Consider the following 20,876-nt stretch of genomic DNA (forward strand, 5'->3'; position numbering starts at 1 on the left):
TGGGTTGACTTCATCCAACCCTTGACTTTAACAAGAGCCCCAGTCCCTGAACTAGTCATACAGCCTCACAGCATGACGGAACCTCCACCAAATCTGACAGTAGGTAGCAGGTGCTTTTCTTGGAATGCGGTGTTCTTCTTCCGCCATGCAAAGTGCTTTTTCTTATGACCAAATAACTCAATTTTTGTCTCATCAGTCCAAAGCACTTTGTTCCAAAATGAATCTGGCTTGTCTAAATGAGCATTTGCATACAGCAAGCGACTCTGTTTGTTGGATGAGTGCAGAAAGGGCTTCTTTCTCATCACCCTACCATACAGATGTTCTTTGTGCAAATTGCGCTGAATTGTAGAACGATGTACAGATACACCATCTGCAGCAAGATGTTCTTGCAGGTCTTTGGAGGTGATTTGTGGGTTGTCTGTAACCATTCTCACAATCCTGCGCATATGCCTCTCCTGTATTTTTCTTGGCCTGCCAGACCTGCTGGGTCTAACAGCAACTGTGCATGTGGCCTTCCATTTCCTGATTACATTCCTTACAGTTGAAACTGACAGTTTAAACCTCTGAGATAGCTTTTTGTAGCCTTCCCCCTAAACCATGATACTGAACAATCTTTGTTTTCAGATCTTTTGAGTGTTGCTTTGAGGATCCCATGCTGTCACTCTTCAGAGGAGAGTCAAAGGGAAGCACAACTTGCAATTGACCACCTTAAATACCTTTTCCCATGATTGGACACACCTGAAGTTCAAGGCTTAACGAGCTAATCCAACCAATTTGGTGTTGCAGGTAATCAGCATTGAGCAGTTACATGCATTCAAATCAGCAAAATTACAAGGGGACCCAAATTTTTACACAGCCAGTTTTTCACATTTGATTTAATTTCATACAACTAAATACTGCTTCACTAAAAATCTTTGTTCGGAAAACACCCCAGTACTCAGATGTTCCAAGGAAATAAACGACATACCACTGTTATCTTTTTTGTTTAAAGTAAATTATTATGCAGGCTGAGAGGGTTTCCCAAACTTTTTCATATGACTGTATATAATGTTGTTTTCTTTACATATATGTTAAAAAATATCAGCCTAAATGTTTTCATGTTAAACTGATTTAGACCAATATTGTATTCATGAATAAATTGTGTAATTTATTACATTTCATTACATTTGTTTTCTAATTTTAACTTAAATGTGACACAATGGAAACATTCTATTTACATATTACTGTATTCATACTGTAAATGCAAACTAAAACAATTTTCTAACAATCTGTTATATCTACCACTCGTGTATTTAATTACAAACAGCTGCCGTTATTAATAATAATGATATTTGTGTCAGTTCACACTTTCACAGTTTTGTCTATTATTTAATGCCTACTTTTAAGATTGTTTCCGAGTATACCTTTATCATTGTCTTCAGTTACATTACTTACCACGACGTGTCTTGTGATGCGGAAGTTCAGAAATACGCACGTGCCCATCTTGTATTCTCTGCAACTCAATCCGAGAAGAACATCAGTGAGGTACGGTATTTAAATTAATGGCGTTTTAGGGAGAGATTGATCATCATGACCGACACGTACAGTTGGCTCTTCTCAAGGTGTCGTCATGCACAGCTGCATTATAATACGTACGATCTTTATTTGATTTTATTTCCTTTCGTTCGGATGCGCGGACGTATTTGTAGCCTTCTGTAAACATAATTTTAGTGAGCTGCGTGAATTCTGAGCTTCTGCTTAAAAATCGGAGTGACCGCGGATATACCATGACTTTAGGATTGTAAGTGTCTGCAACGATGTTGGGGTGAGCGACTGTCCGCTCTGTCCTACTGTGTTGAAGCTGTGCAGTGATAATAAACAAGTTTGTATGAAGTGCCACCTATTCATGCAGCAGTAGTAGAGATTGTGGATATTGGGTTATTTAAAGTTTATCGAGGAAAATCGCTTTTAAAGCGTAATAATAATAATAAAAGCTTTAAAGTGAAACATCCCAGTGTTGCGTCCCCAAGAAAAACAGCATCCGCTTTTGTTTAGTCGTTTAGCGCACGCGCGGAATGTTTTTTTAAAGGGCAGCGTACACTGCCACCTTTTGACTCAACACTTGGCAATGCTCGTTCGCATGCTGCACCTTTAAGTGACTAAAGTACAGTATACACACCTGCCGCGGCCCGTTTTCACGTCATTTTAAATATTTTTTTAAATAATTATTATACATTTGTGAAACTGAAGTTTGATCTGCTGCGGTGGGCTGGCTCACTGCACGGGGTTTGTTTCCTGCCTTGCGCCCTGTTGGCTGGGATTGGCTGCAGCAGGCCCCCGTGACTCTGTTAGGATTCAGCGGGTTGGAGGATGGATGGATGGATGTTTGATCTCTTCAATGATGTATTGTACAGTAGTTAAGGAGGGTGGTGGCGCGGTAGTTGTTTTAAGTTTAAGTTGGCCTGGATTCAAATTCCAGCTTGGTCACATTTTTCTATAAGGAGTTTGCACGTTCTTCCGACCTTTTCAGGTAATCTGCTGTGTAAGTGAGTATGTCCTGTGATGAACTGTAATATGTGGTTTGCTCTTTCCCAGTGATCATACTATTAGAAAATTCATGTAATTTTTCTAACCCGCTTAATCCAGACCAGGTTTGTGGGGGTACTGGTGCCTGTCCCAACTAGCACAGAGCACAAGACAGGAACAAACCCAGGACTGGGCGCCAGTCCATCGCACATACACACCAGTCACACACTATGGTCAATTTCGCATCTCCATTCTACCTAACCTGCAGAACCCGGAGGAAACTCATGCAGGATCCACACAGGTAGGACCTGGGATGTGAACCCTGATCTCCTTACTGTGAGGCAGCAGCGCTACCACTGCACAACCCTTTTTAGGAAATTTATTTAAATCAAATGTTGCTTTTTTTCTTTGAAAGCCTGTAGTGAATCATGTCTTAAATAGATTTTTAAAGCTGCAATATTCATGCTTCCTTATTTTTTCTGAGCACACACACACACACACACATATATATTGTATTAACACTAGTGCTGGATACAGGTTTTGTGTAACCAGAAGTTTATAAAATTTTGTAAGCAATCCAAGAAAAAGCGTAAGTTTACAAATAATGAAGTGGACACAAAAGTTCATTTTTATTAAGAAGGACAAAATAAAATGCACAATTAGATATTAGAAAAAATGAAAAAATATTAAAAAAAAAAAAACTTACAGAATCCAGAAAAAAAAACGTGATGTTTTCATTAAGACCCTCTCTTTTGTAGTATTATTTTCTGACATTTTTGGCCTTTTTTTGATTGCTTCTTTATAAGATCGCAATTTCGCTAAGTTTAATTGAAATTCATGTATGTATATTGATGAAAGATAACATATCAGTGACAGTTCTGCAATCTAAGAGTGCTGATGTAGAAACCTGGGCAGTGATTGGTATGGATGAACTTATAGTCATAAAAATCCCAGGGGAGGAAGACAGGTGGGCTCTTTGGATGAAAGCTGAATGCCAGGCCTGTACAAATGCCTGGTTGGTGACAGTGTTACCTAGAGATGCACACTATTATGGTCAAGTAGACAAACTAACAGAGTGCTACAAGTATAAGGGCCATTGTATATGTCTGACCACTATGAATGGAAGGTCTTATCCTTGTTGCAGGCAGGGATAGCTTGATTGGCGTAGCTATCTAGTAAACAAAGCATACTACATCCTGCATGTATTCAAAAAGTCTTAAGGAACTTAACTTATCCCGTAATGATCTGAGGGTATAATGGTAAAGCGATATCTCAATTCAAATTTCAAAAAAGGAATGAAATTAAACCATTCACAAAATGCATTCTCCTTCAGTATGTGCCAAGCACACCATAATTAAGTTACAAATTCTTCATCATTGACATCTGTCTTGGCTAAAATGTGCCCAGGACAAGATCCAATCTATGTCATCAAGTGCACACATCTTATGGGCATGTCTTGAGTTTAAACCATTTTGTGCAAAATTATTTGTATATCTCTCAGATAAAATCACTCCTAATAAAATAACAGCAATATTTGGAGTACAAAAAGTGCCATTTTAAATGGGGCTCTGTTATTGTATGGCTCTCTTTATTGGATGGAGGTTGGTGCCTGATTTGTATGAAGTGTTTATGGACCATACTGTTGTACTTCTTTGCTGTTATCACTCAACTGAGTTGTGCTTTGTTTTTGTGTTTTGTTTCTTAATACATACATTTCTCAAAAGGCATAGATGAGAAATTCAGATGCATTTTAAAATGAGCATTAGATTGTATTGAGGTACATAATTATTTTATCCATTCACTTGTGTACTGTATATATTGACTTATTGATTGTATGAGGTTTTATGTCAAACATATAGCACTCTGGAGCTGCAGCATCTTGTGTCCACCCACAAACAGAATGAAATTTGTTTCATGCTGAGCACCACATTCTTGACATAAGCAAGTCTGCATGGGGATATTGGGCAGGAGTTTTCCTTGAAGTCATCCCTTTACCCAGGGCTTTTAAGAATAATTTATCTGTATGTCAAAGAGGCTTCAACCCAGAAAACTGGGTATTGCCACTTCTCGGGACCTAATTTCCACTTAATAGGATCCCAACAATGCTTGTGTCCTTATGCCAACCGCATACCCACCCTGCCAGTTGAAGCGTACAGTGTAGCACTGGAGGGACTGTGTAAAGACGTATTAGGACAGGGGTCTCCAGTCACAGTCCTGAAGGGCCGCAGTGGTTGCAGGTTTTTGCTCCAACCCAATTGCTTAATAAGAAGCACTAATTGCTCAAGTAACACTTCTGCTTCACTTTAGTTGTCTCGCTCATTAAGATTTTTAATGCTTATTGCTTATTTTCATCTTAAACAGCTGTATTCATTCAGTTTTTAATGGATCCTAATTAGCAATAACATGCGAATGACAAAAGAGACCAGCATTTCTCCATTTGGCTTGTTACCATTTACACCAGTGTGTATTTATCTTGCATTATTTGGTTTAATTAAATACTTGGAAGGAAAGTAAAGAGAAAAAAGTGAATGATTGAGAATTGCTCGTCCATTTTAGCCTTCAAATCATTTGGATGATATCCTTAGATAGGGGAAGAAAGTCTAGGATATGAGAATGACCTGAAATAGCAGAGTTAAAGCACTAACAAGCCATGAAATTAAATTATTGGCAGAATTGCTTTCTAATTAAGCAACCGGGTTAGAACAAAATCCTGCAGCCACTGCAGCCCTTCAGGACTGTGATTGGAGACCCCTGTATTAGGACAAATTACTTATTTTCTCCAAGGTGCGAGGGAAACCTGTGCATCAGTGAACAGTAAGCAGATGCTCCAAGTCGCCAGAGGCAAGGGGAAGTGTGAGTATGATGGAGGAGAAGTCAGAATGGAAAAGAGGCAGTGGTCTAACCCAGGGGTGGGCAAAGTCATTCCTGGAGGGCCGCAGTGGCTGCGGGTTTTTGTTCCAACCTAGTTGCTTAATTAGAAAACAATCCTTGCCAATAATTACATTTCATGGCTTGTTAGTGCTTTAACTCTGCTATGTCAAGTCATTCTCATATCCTAGATTTTTTTTTCCATTCTAAGGATATCATCCAAATACTTTGAAGTGTAAAATGGATGGGTAATTCTCAATCCTTCACTTTTTTCTCTTCTGTTTCCTTCCAAGTATTTAATTAAACCAAATAGTGCACGATAAATGCACACAGGTGTAAAGGGTAACAAGCAAAATGGATAACTGCTGGTTTCTTTTGTCATTTGCATGTTATTGCTAATAAGGAGCAAGTAAAAACTAAGAATGCAGCTGTTTAAGACTTAAATAAGCAATAAGGGTTCAAAATCTTAATGAGGGAGATAACCAAAATGAAGCAGAAGTGTTTCTAGAGCAATAAGTGCTTCTTATTAAGCAAATGGGTTGAAACAACATTATAATAATGCATTATAATAGAGAGAAGGCAAAAATTCTTCAGCTCTGAAGCATTACTGTAGAAACTAATTTAGTCCTTCCATACATTTTTACAATATTTTTATTATTAAAGGGATGTGGGATGCCGGAATCAACAAACTGGAACACCAGAGCTACCACAGGGCATACAGACCTTGAACCCACACTCACATGCCTTGTATGCTGTTTCGTGGTGGGTTCCCAAGTCTTTCACTTTGGATCCATTTTCTACTTTCAGACCATTTTTTTATGAAATTTTGGCTGATAGCTGATACATTTACTGCCTATGTGAAATCATGTACTGTATATGTAAAATCTGTCATTTATGTACAATGAATGTTCTCTGCTACATATCTGCCCAATCCAAATTCTGTCCAGGTATACCCCCAATACTTATGCAGACTGTTGTCCATCTGGTAATCCAATTTACTGTCATCTACAAATTTAACTAGCTTGTTACATTATATATATAGATATATAATATATATAATATATATATATATATATATATATAATATACTAGATATAGTCGGGCTCACCTCGACGCACAGCTTGGACTCTGGAACCAATCTCCTTGAGAGGGGCTGGACTCTCTACCACTCTGTGAGAGGCGCCGAGCAGGTGTGGGTATACTTATTGCCCCCCAACTTGGAGCCTGTACATTGGGGTTTACCCCGGTGGACGAGAGGGTATCCTCCCTTCGCCTTCGGGTGGGGGGGCGGGTCCTAACTGTTGTTTGTGCGTATGCACCGAACAGCAGTTCGGAGTACCCACCCTTTTTGGAGTCCCTGGAGGGGGTGCTAGAGGGCATACCTTCTGGGGACTCCCTCGTTCTGCTGGGAGACTTCAATGCTCACGTGGGCAATGACAGTGAGACCTGGAAGGGCGTGATTGGGAGGAATGGCCCCCCTGATCTGAACCCGAGCGGTGTTTTGTTATTGGACTTCTGTGCTCGTCACGGATTGTCCATAACGAACACCATGTTCAAGCATAGGGGTGTTCATATGTGCACTTGGCACCAGGACACCCTAGGCCTCAGTTCGATGATCGACTTTGTGGTCGTGTCGTCGGACTTGCGGCCACATGTCTTGGACACTCGGGTGAAGAGAGGGGCGGAGCTGTCAACTGATCACCACCTGGTGGTGAGTTGGCTTCGATGGTGGGGGAGGATGCGGTCAGGCGTGGTAGGCCCAAACGTGTTGTGAGGGTCTGCTGGGAACGTCTGGCAGAGCCCCCTGTCAGAAGTAGCTTCAACTCCCACCTCCGGCAGAACTTCGACCACATCCCGAGGGAGGGTGGGGGACATTGAGTCCGAATGGGCCAAGTTCCGTGCCTCTATTGTTGAGGCAGCTGACCGGAGCTGTGGCCGTAAGGTGGTCGGTGCCTGTCGTGGCGGCAATCCCCCGAACCCGCTGGTGGACACCGGCGGTGAAGGATGCCGTCAAGCTGAAGAAGGAGTCCTACAGGACCCTTTTGTCCTGTGGGACCCCGGAGGCAGCTGATAGGTACCGGCAGGCCAAGCGGAATGCGGCTTTGGTGGTTGCTGAGGCAAAAACTCGGGCATGGGAGGAGTTTGGGGAGGCCATGGAGAATGACTTTCGGACGGCTTCGAGGAGATTCTGGTCCACCATCCGGCGTCTCAGGAAGGGGAAGCAGTGCAGTGTCAACACTGTATATGGTGGGGGATGGTGCGCTGCTGACCTCGACTCGGGACGTTGTGGGTCGGTGGGGGGAATACTTCGAAGACCTCCTCAATCCCATTAACATGCCTTCCAATGAGGAAGCAGAGCCTGGGGACTCAGAGGTGGGCTCCCCCATCTCTGGGACTGAGGTCACCGAGGTGGTCAAAAAACTCCTTGGTGGCAGGGCCCCGGGGGTGGATGAGATACGCCCGGAGTTCCTCAAGGCTCTGGATGTTGTAGGACTGTCTTGGCTGACACGCCTCTGCAACATCGCATGGACATCAGGGGACAGTGCCTCTGGATTGGCAGACCGGGGTGGTGGTCCCCCTCTTTAAGAAGGGGGATCAGAGGGTGTGTTCCAACTACAGAGGGATCACACTCCTCAGCCTCCTGGAAAAGTCTATTCAGGGGTCCTGGAGAGGAGGGTCCGTCGGATAGTCGAGCCTCGGATTCAGGAGGAACAGTGTGGTTTTCGTCCTGGTCGCGGAACAGTGGACCAGCTCTATACCCTTAGCAGGGTCCTGGAGGGTGCATGGGAGTTTGCCCAACCAGTCTACATGTGTTTTGTGGACTTAGAAAAGGCATTCGACCGTGTCCCTCGGGGAATCCTGTGGGGGGTACTCCGAGAGGATGGGGTACCGGCCCCCCTGATAAGGGCTGTTCAGTCCCCTGTACGATCAGTGCCAGAGCTTGGTCCGCATTGCCGGCAGTAAGTCGAACCCGTTTCCAGTGAGAGTTGGACTCCGCCAGGGCTGCCCTTTGTCACCGATTCTGTTCATAACTTTTATGGACAGAATTTCTAGGCGCAGCCAGGGTGTTGAGGGGGTCCGGTTTGGTGGGCTCAGGATTGGGTCACTGCTTTTTGCAGATGATGTTGTCCTGTTTGCTTCATCAGGCCGTGATCTTCAGCTCTCTCTGGATCGGTTCGCAGCCGAGTGTGAAGCGGCTGGGATGAGAATCAGCACCTCCAAATCCGAGACCATGGTCCTCAACCGGAAAAGGGTGGAGTGCCCTCTCAGGGTTGTAGCGAGATCCTGCCCCAAGTGGAGGAGTTCAAGTATCTTGGGGTCTTGTTCACGAGTGAGGGAAGAATGGAGCGTGAGATCGACAGGCGGATCGGTGCGGCATCCGCAGTAATGCGGGCGTTGCATCGGTCTGTCGTGGTGAAAAAGGAGCTGAGCCGCAAGGCGAAGCTCTCAATTTACCAGTCGATCTATGTTCCTACCCTCACCTATGGTCATGAGCTATGGGTAGTGACCGAAAGAACGAGATCGCGATACAAGCGGCTGAAATGAGTTTCCTCCGCAGGGGTGTCTGGGCTTTCCCTTAAAGATAGGGTGAGAAGCTCAGTCATCCGGGAGGGCTCAGAGTAGAGCCGCTGCTCCTCCGCATCGAGAGGAGTCAGATGAGGTGGCTCGGGCATCTGATCAGGATGCCTCCTGGACGCCTCCCTGGTGAGGTGTTCCAGGCATGTCCAACCGGGAGGAGGCCCCGGGGAAGACCCAGGACATGCTGGAGGGGACTATGTCTCTCGACTGGCCTGGGAACGCCTTGGGATTCTCCTGGAAGAGCTAGAAGAAGTGGCCGGGGAGAGGGAAGTCTGGGCATCTCTGCTCAAGCTGCTGCCCCCGCGACCCGACCTCGGATAAGCGGGAGACAATGGATGGATGGATGGATTGTTACATTATTATCCAGATCATTTTAAATAAATTATAAAAACTGAGGGACTCCACTAGTAATTCAGATTGTCCAGTTTAGTTTTTTTTCATCTGTATGGCCTAAACTGCTAAGATAAATTCCAGCTTTTCATTAACATTAATTGAAAAAGTTTCATTCATTCCTTTCTGAATTAAACTCTCCTTTCAGATAAGAGGTGACAAGTCTCTTTTTGTGTTTTGGCTCCTTGTGCAATTCCAGCTTATGCACTCCTCCAATTGGATTTAAATGCAGCTCTGCAGTTTATTAAAAGCTGTTTTTATTTTTCAGGGAATTTAGAACTTGCATGATGATCTACTTGTTTTTGGGCCTCCTGGTGCACATATTCACCCCCTGCAGCTCACTGGAAAATGGAATGTTTCTAACACCCCCAATGGGCTGGATGTCCTGGGAACGCTATAGATGCAACATTAACTGTGAAGTTGATCCGGACAACTGCATCAGGTAAGCCTGGATGATCAGCCCTCCTCTTCAGTGTTTCACATCTCTGAGTCCGGCAGAAGGCAATATGGGTCTGACTTCTACAGTAGGTATCATTAGATGTAACAGTAAGGTCCAACTTTGGACATATCTTAGGAATGTACAACTATAACAAAATTCATCCCCTTGCAAGTTTTCACATTTTATTATTATACAACATTTGAATCACAGGGAATTTGATTTAGCTTTTTTGACACTGATCAACAGAAAACACTCTTTAATGTCAAAGTAAAAACATATCTCTGCAAAGTGACTTAAATTAATCACAAATATAAAATGAGATGTAATTGATTCTGTAAGTATTCACCCACTTCAAGTTAGAATTTAATAGATGTAGCTTTCGCAGTCATGACAGCCTTGAGTCTGTGTGCACGGGTCTCATCCGTTACATATCTGGACTCTGCACTTTTTCCCCATTCCTCTTCACAAAATGGCTCAGGCTCTGTCATGTAGCATGGGGATCAAGTGAAGAGCCTTTTTTAAGCTCAGCCATGAATTCTCTTTTGGACTGAAATCTGGACTCTGATTCCAGGATATTTACATTGTTTTGTTGTTTAAGCCATTCCTGTGGAGCTTTGGCTTTATGCTTGTAATCATAGTCTTTCAGGAAAACAAATGTTCTCTCAAGGGCTGGTTTCTTGCAGATTGTGTCAGGTTTTCCTCGAGGATTCACTGTATTTTGCTGCATTCATTTTGTCCTGTACCCACACAAGCCTACCAGGGCATACTGCAGAGAAGCATCCCCGCAGCATGGGGCTGCCATCACTTAGCTTCATTATGGGGATGGTGTGTTCTTGATCATGTGTAGTCCATTAGAGAGCCTACTTGAGAACACAGACACACTCCCACTCACATGAGGCCAATTTTGAATCCCCAGTTAATTTAACCAGAAAGGGAATTACCTGAAGAGAAACTCAGCATACATGCAGAGAAGGTGCAATCTCCTCACAGATAGCAATAAAGCCAGTGGGACATGAAACAGGCTGGTGGAATCATAAAGTACAGCAATAAATGCTGCATGGCTGTCCCACCCTGTCATAAGGTTTCAGTATGTGGTGGATGGCACTATGATAAACTAATAATTGTGATGACCCAGAATTTAAGGTACCTAGGTTCAGCTCCAGCCTCACTTAAAGACTGATTAGAGATTGCACATTTTCTTATATGGATTTTCTTTTGTACTCCAATGTTCTGCTTTTTTATGGCTCTAAGGACCTGGATTTGATTACCAGCCCAGTGACTATCTGGGAGTTTTCTCGAAGAACTCCCATTATCTTTCACATCATATGCTAGGTTAATAACTGACTTTAAATTGGATAGCCCTTAGTGGAGTCAAGCTATGCACATGAGTGTGCTGTAAGATAATATATTTCCTTTCTTGCACCCAATGACATTGCTCCCTGCAAGCCTATAATCTAATCGGGTATGGAAAAATGCAAGAATAGGCTTTGGTGGTGTCTGTAAAAATGTAACATAGTTGTTTCAAGTTCCTTTGAAAAGCTGAGTTGTCTTAACAGTGGCTTTCTTTTACCTGTCATTTGTGTCTAAAATGTATCTTTCTCTCTGGACAAGTTCAACTCTCTTTTTCTTAAATTTTCAGAGATGTTGCTTCATATCTAGATGTTAGAACATAACTTTGTCACATTTAAGTACTGTAGGATGCCTGGGGAGTCTGGGTTGCCTTGGAATCCCTACAGATTTTGATGCATATTTTCAAATCAGACACGGTCTTTTGCCACAATAGCCATTAGAGATTTTTCTTTCTATTGTAATTTGCCTATTGTTTATTTATAAAGCACTTTGAGCTACAATTCTGTAACAAAATGTACTTTCTAAATAAATGGAATTTGAGAATTCCCAATGAAGTGTTGGAAGAAATAATTGATGGTAAGTAGAGTGAAAATATTTATGATCCGAGTATATAGTTTATTATTAAAGCCTCACTTTCTATTTCTTTTTATACTGATTCTGTATATTGAATGGGGTATGTGAACGTTGTATCAATTAAAAATTTCCAACATTTTTCAGGCATTATTATAATTTATTATTTATATTTGACTTCTTGAGAACATTGCTTTTAACTTTACTGAATTATATTTTACAAATATAAGCCCAATTCTAAAGTCTTCATGTGTTTAAGTTCTCTGCTCAGCACTTCCTCTTCCTTATATTGTTCCTTAAGCTGCAAATTTCACAGGGTCAGTTGGTACCGTAGAAGGCATCAGTGAGCCCCAAACCTCAGACACAATTGAACCAACACAGTTCTGGGTTCAAATAAAACATATTTATTTTACAAAATAGGTTTTACAGGCTTCTTCTATCAACAATCCACAACTCCAACAATACAACTCCACTCCTAGCTCTGACTCTCCTGGGAAGGTGTAGCAACTCCTTTTCAACCTGGACCCTGGAGTACTTTCAGTGTAACAAGACTGCCACCGTGAAGCACTTCTGGGTCAGGCAGAATGCTCCCTGCTCCATCCCCAACGGGGCTGCCCACCAGAACTACAACTCCCATGCAGCCCTGCAGGTGTCCAAATGGGAGCCCTACCAGAGTGACGCTAACACCCAGCATATTGGGGGAGCACGTGGCCCTGGGAGGCAGTCTCTATCTGTCCTTCCACTATGACAACTTCCCGACCGGGAAAGGTATCACTAATCAACCCATCCAGCATACTCGTCCATCCACATCCTTCCATTATATTGACATCCCAGCCAGGTGGGAAACTATCCATCCCTGCCTGGATGCTAACATACCATGATATGTATAATACTATATATGTTAGTAAAAAATGTAAAGAACAGCTGTCCTAAGTGATACCTCTTTGAGTTTTTGAGGGTCAGTAATAAGGTCACTAATTTATGAGCCCCTTCCATCACTCAATCTTGCTTTTCATGGAGTAGCACCAGCACTGTACTGTTCCTGAAGCATCTGACTAATTGAAAACTTCAAAATGTTTTAGTGCAGTGAAAGACTTCTGCCTACAGTGTGATCATAAATCTTAATTATAGTCTTGTATCCTATGGAAACCTAGGCTATTTTTAGTATTGCTAGTTACAGTATGACTGCTTATTGAATGCATTGCTAATATTACTTTTTCTTATTTGGCCGCAGTGAGAAGCTGTTGAAGGACATGGCTGACAGACTGGCTACTGATGGGTGGAAAACACTGGGGTATGAATATGTGAACCTTGACGACTGCTGGTCTTCCAAAAAGAGAGATGCACAGGGAAGGCTGCAGCCAGACCCAAAACGTTTCCCAAGTGGCATCAAAGCCCTTGCTGATTATGTAAGTCTTACAGAGGCTTCTACTTAAACCACAGCTTGGACTTTGGCATTACATTCATTTAGCCAAGAAACAATGATGTGGAACCAATAATCTCTTCTGGAAATGTACTATTTTTGGGAAGATGAATCAATAACTAGTTAGCTTAAACATAAAAACCTTGTGAGGCCCTGTTATTCATCCTTTTTGAAAATAAGCATTATGCTCGTGTAGGCTTATGTACATACTATGACAAGCATCCCTCTAGTGCCACCCTGAGTAAATGTGGGCTAATTATTCCCTTTGTTTTTCATATTTGATGCACACAAGCAGCAGAATACTCATCCACAATTCTTCCTTACAGTTTCAGTGTTGCACAGCATATTGACTTGTTAGGCTACCAACCTATCTGCACAGTAAACAAACAAGAAGAAACGAGATTGCCAAGATTAAGAAAAAAAAAGCGTTAGACGGACAGTTCATCTCACATTTGGGGATATTCTCACTACTTGTATCTTATCAAGCAGACTGCTAATTTACATTCTTCTGTGTGCTCATATCTAATTTAACTACTATGTATTTAAGTGTGCTCATGTCACCCATCACCCAATCATTATTTCATTTTTCTTTTGTTATAGGTAATGTCAACTTTTTGTCCCAACAGTGCAATTTCTTTTTTAAAATGGGCGTGTTTAGTGAATTTGGCTTTGACTGAATGTCTCCATTCCTTTCTACTGCATTGGTCCTTTCAAAGCTATGCCACTTACAATTTGTAGACTAGGTTATAGACTGTTTAGACTGTGATACCTAGCAGTGAACAAATGATAGCTAAGGAGAGTCACCGGCAGATGAATCCAGCTCCTGACATGGTCAGTACTATCCTTGACTTATAGCATTTTCCACCTTATAGTTGCCTCTGCAGCTGCTTTGATGAAGCTATAAAGGTCACCTCCAACCCCAAAACTCCTGCATCTGCATTTGCATTTTTATTGTACACTTTGGTGGCATCAGTTCTTATATACAGCTGACTGTTCCCAACAGTTCTTCAATGAATTTCCTGTATGTTTTATAATGTTTTCCATTAATACACCCCTAATCCTGCTTTTTCCATTACATATCTCCATGGCATTGTGGAGTCAGAGCCTGATGCTGCTGTATTTAGCACAAATCAGGTACTGACCTTACGTATGACGCCAGCCTGTCATAGGACTCATTATTTAAATACCTGCACTCATTCTCGCAGTGGAGATTTAGACTGGAAAATTAATCAAATGTACATGTAGTTGGGACATATGAAGAATGCGTAGAGTAACCAAAGAATACCAATGTAGATGCAGAGAGATCACAGAAATTTAATAAAGGTGGTGGTCTAGTCTTATATACAGGGTGTCTATGAAGTCCGTGTGCAATTTAAAATAGTTGTAACTTTGTAAGTATATGTGTTGGAAAGAATCTGTAAAAAGGATTAGAAAGAAAAAACACATTTTTTATTGTTCTTGTTAATTTTCAACATGTCCACCATCATTACTAATACAGAGGGTAAAACGATGCTGTAGTTCTTAGAAAACATTTTCAAGCTGATTTTCAGTAATACCAACAATCACATCGGTTATCCTAGCTTGCAAGTCTTCTAAAGATCAAGGTTTGGTTGAATAAACATTAGTTTTCATATGTCCCCATAAAAAGAAATCCAGTGGAGTCAAATCTGGCAAACATGGAGGCCAAGAAAATGGTCCATCTCTTCCAATCCATCTGTTAGGGAATTTCTCATGTAGAAACTGTCTAACGTGCAAAGAAAAGTGACAAGGAGCACCATCTTGTTGAAACATTGTATTCTCTATCAGTCCTAATTGTTCAAGTTGAGGAATAAAGTAATTTTGCAGCATTTCTAAATAGCTATCACCATTAACAGAACGCCCTTCAAAAAAGAATTGGCCCTATGACTCAATTTTTTCCCAAAGCACACCACACATTAACTTTGGGAGAATCTCTTTCATGTTCAACAGACTCATATGGATTTTCAGTTCCCCAAATACGGCAAAAATAAAACTTCGAAGGACAAAAAAAAAAACTAAAAGGATTAGAAAGCTTGATGTATCTAAACAAATTCTTTCTATCACATATACTTACAAAGTTACAACTATTTTAAATTGCACACAGACTTTATGGACACCCTGTATAGAACAGGTATTTGGATCCATGATGGTGCAATACTAAACAATGTACCACCAAGCTGCGTTAGTACTTGTCATTTTAGTTCAATACTTTATTTCCATAGCGTCAGGGTCATGACAATATGTGGTGCAGGGCAAAATCCAACCCTGGATATAATGACAGTGTACTAGGTAAAAATGACAAATTATGAGCTGAGCTAAACAGTTTAGATTATGGACAGTTCTGAACCTATAAACTATATAACATCAGCACTCATTGGAAAACAAACAAATGTTTTAGTTATATGGTGCATTGTGGTGACGAGAAGCCTAAGTTTTTTTTTTAATATTTGCTGGATTACATGCTTTTGTGAAAAACAAAGAGAAACGTGAAATAGTGCTTGAGAGTATCTTGTCCTGATTCCAGATGACAGTGCTTATAAAGGTTGAGTGAGAGAAGGCTGGTATATTTTTTTAAAGGGCTTTTTCTGAGGACTATTTAATGTGGCAGGCAGTGTTTAAGTAAAGATGTTTGTTGGCCACTGTCGATGAATTCTGGCACTTAACAAGGCTTTCATTAAGGACAGGTGTCCCTGCAGCCTGTGCTTTTTATTTTTAAGTATATGTTTTAAGATCACATACTTTGTGAAAATGTTGTTTACTAGAAGATACCTCTTCCATGGCAGGTTCATTCCAAAGGTCTTAAATTTGGGATTTATGGAGACTTGGGAAATTATACGTGTGCTGGGTATCCTGGTACTACTTTGGACACCATTGACCTTGATGCCCAGACTTTTGCAGAATGGGGAGTGGACATGTTAAAACTTGACGCCTGCTATTCCAATGCTTCTATGATGGCAGAAGGTAAGAAAGAATTCTGTCCGATATTTTCCATATCACTTTGCCAACTTCTCTGGCTCACATTTAAAAGATGAGTAATAAAGGTGAATTAATTATTTGATTGAAGTAAAAACTACAGTTCTCCAAGAACCTTTTATACAGTGCTTTCCATGACGTTTAGCCAGTGACTGGTGTGTTGTTACTGATGTGGCATAACTATAAACTGCCCAGTAGGTTTCACATTGTGTAGGACAAACCCAGAAAACATCCTGGTGCCACTTTAAGGATTTTTGTCTGTATTTGATGTTATTGAAATGTGCTTTTTACTTCTTTTTTTTTTTTTTTTTTTTTTTTTTTTTTTTTTTTTTTTTTTTTTTTTTTTTTTGTTTCCCCTTTGGGAGTTATCCCTGTGTCCTCATTGGTTTTCCTTGCACATTCCAAAGAAATGTGTTAGGTTAGTTGGACACTTTAAATTGTGTCCAATGTGCCCCATATGTGAATGTGAATGTGCCCTGCAATGAACTGGTATCCTTTCCACAGTTGTTGTCCACTTTATGTATGATGTTGCTAACATTGGATCCAGCACTTGAACTGCATTAAGTAGATTATGGATTAATGGATGAGTGGATTGTGCATTGTACTTTAATCTTCCATTCTCTTGTAGCCTTCAACTTAAACCGTTGCAGACTCGACATTGTTTAAATTCAACCATTTAACACAGGCAATAAAATAGGATAATGAGCTATATTACTGTGTAGAGAAAAGCCAAGCAAAATGACACCTTTTATTGGCTAACTAAAAAGAATACAATATGCAAGCTTTCTGTTTAGGACCTGACTACACTCTCTCCTGATTTTTATTTTTTTAATTGCCCAATCAGTGTACTGATCTTGCTAATCAGGTTATTTCAGATAAGTAAGACAGAGATTTCAAGGTAAGATAGGTACACTCACTAATGTGGTGCTGGAGAATAGCAATGTTGATTATCACATGCAAGTAAGAGTTTTGCTGTGTTCTGTACATGTCATAGTAATGATGCTGTAAACCTATTTGAACAACATAATTATGATAACCAAGGACGAGTCCATTGAACAACCCCTGCCATCATATTAGGGTTCAACAGAATGTAACAATTTCATAATAACCCAAACAAAATGAACAAAGAAGAAACACAATTGAAACATAGTGAGCAAAACAAGCTAATGCTAATTGTAATCTGTGTCCTCTTCTTCAAAATGCACTTGAGGAATAACAGATGATACTGGTTAAGAACATACTTTACAGAAAAATTCCATACTGGGATGTGTTAATATGGGGATCTAGATTTAAAAATCATAATAGCTATCAAGAAGAACAAGAAGTTGATGAGTATAGTATGACACATTGTGTCTGTGGGAAGATTTATTATAAGACCACATCAGGAGAATGAACTGATGACTTTTAAGTTATGCTACTCTGAACATACTATGCATATCAAAGCTTGTTATACTTACTGAGTTAATCCATGAATTATTTACATTATATCTATCTTCAGTAAACTGCTGTAAACAACAGTGAAAAAACAAAATGTACAATTTCTTGCCGGAAAGGGAGAACAAATGTAATGGTTTGCAGTTTGGATCATGGCAAATGATGCATAACTACTGGTAATTGTATAAATTCACTGATTTGGGGTCATCAGGTTGAGAAAACACGTTTGACAGATGATAATATTGAGAACACTGAAAGTGGAGGACTAAAAACCATTTGATCTTCTTGAAGAAGATTCTGAGAGGACCATTAAAGCCAAAAGAACACAATATTTAATTCTGGAAAATAGATTTTTCCTAATATATATTCAATAAGACCTCAAAACCCCATACCTCATTGGAGTACATTGGATTGTTTAAAGATGATTTCTTTAAAGGAATATTCTACTTAAGAATACTGTGTTTTTAACATGTTACTTACCCTATAAAATTTGCAATGATGGCAAAGAAAAATATGTTCATGCAGAACAGAGAAAACAAAGTTAAAGTTTGTGATAGAACCGAAGCCTATGGTGATCATCATTGAAAACCGTAAATATCTAAACATCCATGAAAAGACTGCACATCACTCATGTTGCATAATCTACATGTTAAGTCATCCAGTTGTAATGTCATATGTTATATCTCATCCAGGGTTCCTTCCTTCCTTCATTCTTCATTCATTTATTTATGTTGATTATGTGCTTCATTCTTTATTTTTTATTCTTTTATGGATGGAAGCTGCCTTTATTATGTTCCATGTGTTTTGTCGGTGGTCCCCCAAGAGGCAGGGCCATCTTCCAATCACTGCATAGAATTGCCCTTCACCCTTTAAATCTGGAGGGTCTTACACAGTTCCTGGTGGTTCATTTTGAATGCTCTTATGAGTGGTGAGTTCATGTGTTTTTTATGAATTTTATGTGCCTTGTATTTTACTGGATTCTTTTTACATTTCGCTCTGTAATTCCACTATTGGGATTTCATATAGGGCTTTTGTTCACCTTGGATTACCTTGCTTGCAGCTCCTTTGTCTTTTTGTGCTCTATGGAGCTGTACTGGTTAACAGAGCCTTTGAATATATATGTTTTAAAAGATTCTACGTGGACTCTTTTGATAGTTGGTGGTATTGGTGGGATTTCCCTCTCTTGTGGGCAATTTTGGATGTGCTTTTGGGACTTACATGCCATGGGACTACCACTCATAAAAGTCACAACGTCCTAAAAAACATGTATTTTTACTAAAATATTATTAAATAAACTACTTCCTGATAACACTGTCATGAATGAAAATGAACCAATCTCAAATGTGAACAAGCATTTGAATTGTAGACCCTTCTTCTGTTTTAACATTTATATTCATATCCACAAATGGAGTACCTTAGGATTTTCTAGTGGCAGGTTGTGAAACTGAACATATAAATTGACCTTCTGCATGTTGATACTGTGTGTGCAAATATGAAGCATATTGTTTTCCTGATAATGCTTTCACTCGGCTTTCTTTAACTTTTAATCTTTAGTTATGTACATCATTCAGTGAACTTTAAACTGTTGATATCATATGAAGTGCAATGGCAGCCAATAAATTAGTTGCTACAGGCATGGATTCTTAACCAATGAATGAAGGCAGAGAAGTGGGTCTTCAATTCAAACCTCTGACATGTTTGAGAAAGTTTTGTTTTAATTCATTTTTTCCAGAAGTGATTTATTTAATTATATATGCTGATATTGAGAGCATATGACTAGATAACTTGACATGTGGTATATGTGACACAAGTAATGTGAAATGTTTTTATGGATGTTTTGATATTGTTTGCTGTTGTCAAACATTGATCACCATAAACTATTTTGTTATCTCCATTCAGCATGAAAACATAAGATTCACATTTCTTTTTGCACCCATCACTGCAAACTACACAGTGTAAGTAACATATAAAAATGCAATTTTTGGATGGACTATTCTTTTAAAATGTGAACACTTCAATACACGCACAGCCATTGCACTTCTGCATCCTTTCCCTTCTGTCTAGAGCAAAGTTTAAATTAGGAAACAAAATGGGACACATACCTTTAAATTCACTTACTTCACAGATTCTTTGTAATAAATTTCATTCAATTTAAAATTTGTAATAAATTTCATTGGCTGCTCTCACATAGAAGGATAATTGACTTTCATGTTATTATCTGTGCAATGATAGCTGATAAATGGAGTGAAGATTCTTAAGCACTGTCATACATTCAGAGGCTCTTTCCTGCTGGGAGAGGTGCTGGATGGTGGTTAATATAACATATTGTAATATATACTGTAGTGTAGTCATTAAAAACATATCAGAGAGAAAGTCCTGCTGTGCATCTTTAGTCTGTTCTTCCATGAAATAATAATTAATTTAATATTATTTCATTTAGGTTTATCTGAAGATTTTAGTAAATGTTGCAATGCTGAATACATTTAAACAGTCTTTAATACCGTCTGAATGTTGCTTATGAATCTTTTCTCATGCAAATATTTAAGAATTTTTTTATATTAAAAGCAGAAGAGTTTAATGTAAAACTTTCATAAAACTGATTAGTAGTCTTGCGGGGCCAGACATGATTCTCAACAAGAATACACATCTGGAGACAACCTGTTAAAAAGTGTGTAGTGGATAATAATGAAATCCTGTACTGCAAAGGCTACACCCACAGGGCTTCTTCCTAAAACATTCACCCTCAATTCCTCCAGTCCATGCATTTTAAACTACTGCCAGGGTTTCAGGGAGTGTGCAAAAGGTACAGAACGAAAGACTTGAAGCTGAGAGAAGATAAAAAGCTAAACTTGCTGTTGTCAAGTCAGGAGCTCAATAGAGCAAGGTAACTGAAACTTAATTATTAATTTGCACGTTGTAATGAGCACTGCGATGGAAGAGACTGACCACTGAAGGTACTGGGCTCCACAGCTTTGAGAAGTGTCTCTGTCTGCTATAATATCTTCCTGTCATTTTAACTATTGCCTCACTGTATGACAATAACAACTGCAAACTGAATTTAGATGCAGATTGTGGTCTATGGATATACAAGGTGTTAAAACACAGAGGCTATTTTGTCATGGCATTTTTGCATTTCTAATTAGTAATGTTACATTCCTTTAGTTATTTGTTTAGACACACAGTCAGAGACTGAAAGCTGTGCAGCCTTGTCTGTGCTTCACTGATGTTGTTAGGCAGATTTGTTGATTGGGGTGTTTTGAGTACTAAAATCTTCAACTCCTGCATCTCTTTTAATGGCAGTCCTTTTAATTGGATGAGACATACCAT

At 40.0% G+C, this 20,876-nt stretch overlaps 1 protein-coding gene across 2 annotated transcripts in view; it reads left to right on the forward strand.

The window, feature by feature from the left end:
- Positions 1–1,435: 1,435 nt before the first annotated feature.
- Positions 1,436–20,876, forward strand: part of LOC114660889 (alpha-N-acetylgalactosaminidase-like) — a 32,989-nt gene continuing 13,548 nt past the window's right edge. The window contains exons 1-4 of one of the 2 annotated variants that reach the window (XM_028813867.2): positions 1,436–1,524; positions 9,611–9,784; positions 12,936–13,110; positions 15,926–16,103. In XM_028813867.2, coding sequence (XP_028669700.1) covers positions 1,451–1,524; positions 9,611–9,784; positions 12,936–13,110; positions 15,926–16,103 — 601 coding nt within the window. In that variant the 5' untranslated portion in view covers positions 1,436–1,450. The other variant, XM_028813868.2, reaches the window with a different exon arrangement.

The sequence above is a fragment of the Erpetoichthys calabaricus genome, chromosome 11 (genome assembly GCF_900747795.2).
Source record: "Erpetoichthys calabaricus chromosome 11, fErpCal1.3, whole genome shotgun sequence".
NCBI lineage: Eukaryota > Metazoa > Chordata > Cladistia > Polypteriformes > Polypteridae > Erpetoichthys > Erpetoichthys calabaricus.